Source organism: Bison bison, unplaced genomic scaffold (assembly GCF_000754665.1).
Source record: "Bison bison bison isolate TAMUID 2011002044 unplaced genomic scaffold, Bison_UMD1.0 scf7180017864472, whole genome shotgun sequence".
In the NCBI taxonomy this organism is placed as follows: domain Eukaryota; kingdom Metazoa; phylum Chordata; class Mammalia; order Artiodactyla; family Bovidae; genus Bison; species Bison bison.
In genome coordinates, this window is record NW_011495033.1 from 10,580,057 (window position 1) to 10,587,291 (window position 7,235).

The 7,235-nt window shown below is 47.7% G+C and overlaps 1 protein-coding gene across 1 annotated transcript in view; it reads left to right on the plus strand.

Moving 5' to 3' along the window:
- The window catches only part of ACACA (acetyl-CoA carboxylase alpha), a 288,539-nt gene that overhangs the window by 236,930 nt on the left and 44,374 nt on the right, over window positions 1-7,235 (plus strand). The window contains 1 exon segment of the mRNA XM_010861548.1: window positions 7,062-7,205. Within this exon segment, the coding sequence (XP_010859850.1) occupies window positions 7,062-7,205 (144 nt within the window).

Below are 7,235 nucleotides of genomic sequence, written 5' to 3' on the forward strand. Positions count from 1 at the left end.
GTGCGACCCCATAGATAGCAGCCCACCAGGCTCCCCCGTCCCTGGGATTCTCCAGGCAAGAACACTGGAGTGGGTTGCCATTTCCTCCTCCAATGCATGAAAGTGAAAAATGAAAGTGAAGTCGCTCAGTTGTGTCTGACTCTTAGTGACCCCATGGACTGCAGCCCACCAGGCTCCTCCACCCATGGGATTTTCCAGGCAAGAGTACTGGAGTAGGGGTGCCATTGCCTTCTCCGTATTAGTCATTAGGGAGACACAAATTAAAACCACAGTTAGACCCTACTAATATAAATTTAAGTTGACATACTAAATGTTGGTGAGGCTGCAAAACAACTAGAAATCTCACATGTGTTGGTGGGACTGCAAAATGGTACATTCACCTAGAAAAAGTCTAGCTTTCTTTTAAAAAAGTTACCCACTTCCAGTGTATCCTAGCAATCCTGCTGTTCAGTCTCTAAGTCGTGTCCTGCTCTTTGTGACCCCGTGGATCACAGCGGGCCAGGCTTCGCCGTCCTTCCCTGTCTGCCGGAGCTGACTCAGATTCGCGTCCGTTGAGTCCGTGGTGTTATCTAACCATATCATCCTCGGGTGCCCTCTTCTCCTTTTGCTAGCAGTCTTACTCAACAGAAACGAAAACGTGCATTGATACAAAAACCTGTATGGGAATGTACAGCAGCTTTATTCATAGTTGCCTGACACTGGAGACAGCCCAAATGTCAGCTAACAGCAAGCAGATGGACAGGTGGTAGTATCTCCATAACATGGAATACTATCTGCAGTAAAAAAGGAGCTGCCACCTGTGTCAGCGTCAATGACTCTTGGATGCATAATGCTACTGAAAGAAGCTAGATGCATAGCATTCTAGAACGGGCAGCGTTGTTGAGACACAAGGATCCATCCAACGGGTGGGAGAAGGGACTTGATTACAAAGGAAATGAGAACACTTTGGGGGCTGATGAAAACTTTTGGGGCAATTGTGGGTGGTGGTTATACACCTATGTGATGTCAGATTTCATAGAATTGTACACCTAAAATTGGACAGTTTCACTATATGTGAATTATATGTCAGTAGACCAGACTTTTACATTTTTCTTCTGTATTTGGAAATAATTTATTGTCAGTGTGTTCAAGTCTGCAGCTAAATGAGCAGTTGGTGGATCCCTGAGATGAGTGATTTCCTCTGGCATCAGTTTTGACTCTGGAAGTCTATGCCTTTTTCTCGTACGTTTGACAAGTAAACTTTCATGAGGTTCCTCTCTACCCCAGTTCCTCCTCCTGCCATCTACCTCATTCCTCTATTCTCCCTGTATCTCAGTTTCTTTTTGCATAAATATCTTTTCTTTTTTAAAACATTTACCTTTTTTTGACTGCACTGGGTTTCCGTTGCTACACGCGACCTCTCTCTCGCTGTGGTGCGCTGGCTTCTCATCACAGTGGCTTCTCTTGTTACAAAGCCCTGACTCCAGTCGTTGTGGCTCACAGGCTCGGTTGTGGCATGTGGGACCCTAGTTCCTGGGCCAGTGATCCAGTCTGTGTCCCCCTGCATTGGCAGGCGGATTCTTAACCATGGGACCACGAGGGAAGTCCCGTAAATATCCTTCCTACCACTGGTAGCACAGTCCCTTTGCTCCAGTTTATCCATCAGCAAACCTGACCACTTATAAAGAGATTTTTGGGCTTCCCAGGTGGCGCAGTGGTAAAGAATCTACCTGCCAATGCAGGAGACGCCAGAGTCCCCTGGAGAAGGAAACGGCAACCCACTCCAGTATTCTTGCCAGGAAAATTCCACGGACAGTGCATTGGGGTCGCAAAGAGTTGGACGAGACTGAACACGCACACACACATAGAGAGATTTTGGGTCTTGCGGTGGGTGGCATTGAACCCAGCCATGGCTCAGAGGCTTCCCATCCTGTGCCGCCAGTGTGTCGCTGCGTCCCTTGTCTAGCCCCAGCCTGCCAGCTGCCAACCAGCTCTGCGGTTTGCCAGTGATAATAGCGGCAACAAAGCAGGGGAGGAATTTGCAACCCTGGGTCTCTGTATAAAGGGACTATATTTTGGAACCCCCAAATATTCTTGGTCTCACGGGCACTGGTCCTGTCTCCCTAGAGGTTTAATTCCATTCACCCTTGGATGTATTCCTGGAGAAACATTTACACAGTAATATGTGCTGCAGCACTTAAAATTGTTAATTGGAGATTGAATTACTTGTCAGCTTTTAAAAATGTAGTCCTCTCAGGTCAAGGAGGAGGGTGTTAGCACCAGGAGTAGATGAGCTATTACATTTTTTTCTTCCCCTTCCTCTTTTCACTCCCCCTCCCTTCTCCTCTCTCTCATCCTTTCTCCTTTCCTTTGTCCCTATTTTAACACTTCTTCCCACTTTTTCTTTCTCATCTCTCTCTCCCTTTCTGCCTTAACCAAACCTTTATCAATAACCCAATAGATCCCAGAGGGACTTTAATGTCTAAAATCATGGAGGAAATCCAGTGATGACAGTTGCTCAGGAAATTTACAAAACCCCTCCTGAAATCCTCTTAAGAGTGGAAATACTCTCATGAGAAAGAGGATGGACTCCACGTGCATAGCCAAATTCTTAGATCCACCAGGAATGTTTAAAGGGGAAAAGGTTCGATAAAGTGGGAGAAAACAGCAGCAGAATTTTTATTTTTTATGCATCGATATGCATCATTGTTTCTCACATCTGCAGCACACAATTGCAAATATTTGCTTATAAATCTGAGGGGCCTGATAAAATATGTATATATCAGGACAAAAGCAATTTTTTTTGAAAAAATTTGAGCTAAAGTTGCATCTATGAAACTCGGAAGGCTCAAAGCCCGGGTGCTAACGAATATCCTGACAAGTAAATACTACACTCATTCAGTATTACACAGTGATTTCATTTGCACAAAACCTCACAATACTCTGCCACTTCACTCAAACGTCTGGAGCACTGGGGAAGGGAAGAAACGAGTTTATCTTGATCTCCAAAAAGGGATTTAAGGGCGAGAGCAGGCGGTATATTAGACTGTTTTCATTGCCTGTCAGCCGGGGTAAACCTGAGGTGTCTGCAGCGTCTCTAGATAAGCAGCAGCAGCAGCAGTGGTGCAGGCCTCTGTGTGTGTGTGTATGTGTGACTGCATTCATCTGTACTGCCTGTGCACCTCAAAATTTCTAAAGGCTCTGCAGCATCTTTCACGGAGCCTCTAACATTGGTGTTCTGCTAATCACTGGCTAGAGGCAGTGCCCTGAATTCCCAGGCCCGCCAGCTGGAATGACTGAGTGCTGGATGAGGCTTAATTTTATGTGGGGAGTGAACGGAGATCCTCTTTCAGGCCGAGCCCTCATTCAGCTCTGTCAGCATTGACACTCTTCAGCAGGGGACCTGAGATGGTGCCTGTTCCTAGTATTTCATGGCACTGCCTCTCCACTCAGACTTGGGAGGAGGCGGCAAAGTAGGGCCTCAGCAGAGTCCCCTGTTTTGAGTGGTTCCTATGTTTAAGTGGTTATTGATGCTGTTGGGCAGATAAACCAAGACTTTGTATCATGTCGTATAAAATGTGCAAGGAATAATTTCGGAAATGGAATGTGGCGAGCAGCATGACCTATATACGAATGGGTATGTCCAGTTGAAAAAAACTGATGAATGAAGCTCACCTACTTCATGAAAATGATATGTTGATGAGGGTTGTGTATTCCGGGTTTTGCCATAGAAGGTTGGTAGGGCAACAGATTGAAGACTGTAACAGTGGTTGGGTGGTCCTTTTCTCTGCCTTCCTGATGCTCATCAGGGTTAACGTAACTGCTCCACTGCCATCATTTCAGAGTTGGGCAGAATGGGTTTTGTCTTCGCCCAGATTCAGCTTCTGCAGTTGGAGCTTTTGTTGTGAAGTATTCCAAAATCATTAAAACCACTTGAGTCAGCCCCGACCCCTATCAGTCAGGAGCTGTTGTGTGTGCCCCATTCTCCTGGTACATGCTGCACACATACAGTCATTGAAGATGAACTGCTTTCTCTTCCCCAGTTGTTAAGTAGCCATGATTGTTGGCATTTGTTTGTGGTTAGTGAAGCAGGCTTCATTTTTTTCGTGTCCTTCCCCTCTGCACCTGCCCCCACCCACTACCACCTACCTCCTGCGATAAGGCTGACCAGAGGGAGCTCTTCGGACACTCTGTCTGCCATATAATTTTTATCTTTAGTTCCCAAATGCAATGAATCCTCTCAGATGGCAAACATTTCTTTAGCCCAGGATGATGTTCTTGGCTGTAGTAAGCCCTGGTTTTCTTCCTCAGAGGAGAAGAAATGTAGAAATACTGCTGCCTTTTCAGAACAATGCCAAGATGTCAGAACCTGAGTTTCCACTGGTAAAGGGAAGACATGCTAAGTGATTAGTTCCTTCCAGATCTGACTCCCATTAGATGTAAGAATATGGGGTGGAATGGGTGGACAAGGAAGCCTCCAGGAGGAACCCAGTTCTGGAGGCTCTCTTCCTCTTTGAAATGAGGGGGCAAAGATGTCTGAGGAAGGTGTATTTGAACAGCTAAGCATCTCTTCGTCAGTTTCAGTCCCTTTTTCTGAGATTGGTTCTCTATGGGGCCATTACTGATTTGGGAGAGGCGTGGGGCTCTAAGTGATTGGACCTTATCAAGTCCTAGAGACAGGGTTTCATGGGAAAGGAAATACCATTTCTGAGTACAAAATAGCCCTAGCTATTTTCTTGCTTCTAGGCAGCAAGGCATTCTGGGCCCCTGACATACTCTCTGGGTATCAGATATTCAGGGTCAGTGCAGTGTCTCCTTTTTATTTCTTTTCCCCCTTTCCAATTTTATTTTAATAATTAAAAATACTGCTGATCACACCGAACGACTTCTGGCAGAGAGGCAGTCTGTCCCAGAAGGACCAGCTGTGGGCCATCGGGTTTATGACGTCCATAAAACCAGAGCCAGATCGGAGCGCGGCCTCCTGAGTGACAGGGCTTCTGCCTCCACCAGGGTCCCCCGTCGTCTGACTGCTCTGGACATTTGCTGGGGGTTGGGTTTGTTTTTTGTTTTTTTTGCTCTGTCTTGTTTCCTGGTGCATGTGCGAGTGTGCATGTGTGCACACATTTAAAGATAGAAAGGAAACAGGTATGTAATGCCCTCTGCCTGTTAGAAAGACTAAAGCCATAAAAATAACAAACGGCGTGTATTTGCTAGAATGTCAAAGTTATGAGTTTATTTTGTAATGATGTGCTCCTGCCTTCATGAGGTAAACTGGCCGTGGCGGAGGTGTTATTAGTAATATGGACGCAGTGGAGCAGAAAGCCAAGTGACCGAGAGATCAGTGTATCAGTCAGGGAGAGGGCAAATGGAAAGAGACAGCAGGAGAATGAGAATAGAGCCGCGGCGCCTGGGCTGAGATGAAAGGCGGACCGGGCGGAGGATGGGAGCCCAGTGGTCAGATTCGGCCTCCCCGCTTCCGGGGGCTCCTTCAAAGGCGCTGCCAGGCCCGTCGCTCAGCTCAGAGGTGCCTGCGGAGGCTTGTCTCTGTGCTTCTCTAGTAAGGAAAGCAGAAATCTGAGAGCCATTTTGCCTCCCATATTCCTTTCAGAAGAATCTCTTCCACCTTTCCTTCTGCTGTGTAGTTGCTAAGTGAGTGTCTGATTCTTTTGCGACCCCGTAGACTGTAGCCCTCCAGGCTCCTCTGTCCATGGAATTTTCCAGGCAAGAATACTAGAGTGGATTGTGATTTCCTTCTCTAGGGGTTCTTCCCCACCCAGGGATCGAACCTACATCTGCTGCATTGTCAGGCGGATTCTTTACCAGTGAGCCCCCTGGGAAGTCTGCCCCTCTCCTCTTTGTAGCTGAAGCTAAATGGAACCCAGGCCAGCTGGGTCCCAGAGAGGTGATGGCTCTGGCTGCTCCCTTCCTCAGCCTTTGGCAGGTCTTGATCCCGGGGCTGACCCAGCACCCCTCACAGCTCTGAACAGGAAGAGGCAAAATGGGAATATACAGGTAGAATTCGCTGGTCTCTCCTTTATTAGGTTCTCCCCCAGAGGCTGGAAATGAATAAAAGTAAGGAAGAAATTTTGTGTTGTGGTTATTTTCCAGAGGAGGAGGAGGAGAAAGGGGAAAGAAAGAAAAGGTAACATACAGTAAGCGGCTCCACAGCTGTTAAGAGCTCTCCAGGGCTACCGTAGATGACTGGCAATTACTACACACTCAGCAGTTTGCAGGAGTCCGTGGTCAGGCTGCCCAGCTTCCATCTGCTGGGTCGGAAAACCTCCCTCCCCAAAAGAAATGATTAACCAATCTTCAAGGGGAACAGAAGCCCTACAATTTCCGAGTCGAAGAATGTTCTTTCTTCTTTTTTTCTTTTTTAAAGGTAACTTTATGATTTCCAATCGCAGGTGCCTTTCATCTTCACAAGAGTTAAACTCCTCCAGGGGTGGATAGACCAGGGAATTGAGGCCCTGAAGTCCCTGGAACCTGGGGAGGAAAGGACCCAGGAGAAGTGGGTTTGGGCATAAATCACTGCCCTGTGCCTAGCACACAAAGAGGACTTTAGGCTCAAGGCTTCATGTATGTGTCATGAGTTGCTTCAGGATTTCACTTGAAACATCAAATATAAAGGGGAAAAGTAACCCTTGGAAAAAACGAGGAGTCCAAACCTCTCGATGCTCCTGTTTAACTGAGACTCGTCGCTCGAGGGTGTCAGCAGCCAGGCACTCCCCTTTCTGCGTCTGCGGGCAGCAGCGTGGCGTGGCCTGCGTCTCGGGGCCCCAGCGTTACCCACCACTGTGGTCTCCCCCCAGAGCCCAGGATGCCACCACGCATCTATGGCGGCTGATAGAGAGGGGCTTGCTGGTGTTTAAATTGCAGCAGAGTATGTGATTGTCTAAAATGCCCTTTGTGTCTTCTGAGTTTTCTTTTTAGGACAAAGGTCCAGACAGTCCCTCGACACAGCCCACGGAGGCCAGACTCTGTCTTGCAGAAAAAAGAATCCATTTTAGTGGCAGTTACGAGACAGACCTTGCCTTTCTCTCTGACTGGATGAACGTCTTTTGCCTGGCCTGTTTCCCTAGGTCCTCGGGAGGGAAGTATACACTTCCAACAACCAGCTGGGGGGCATCCAGATCATGCACAACAATGGGGTGACGCACAGCACCGTCTGTGACGACTTCGAGGGGGTGTTCACCGTCCTGCACTGGCTGTCCTACATGCCGAAGGTGAGTCCTCCCCGCTTGCTGGCCGCCCCG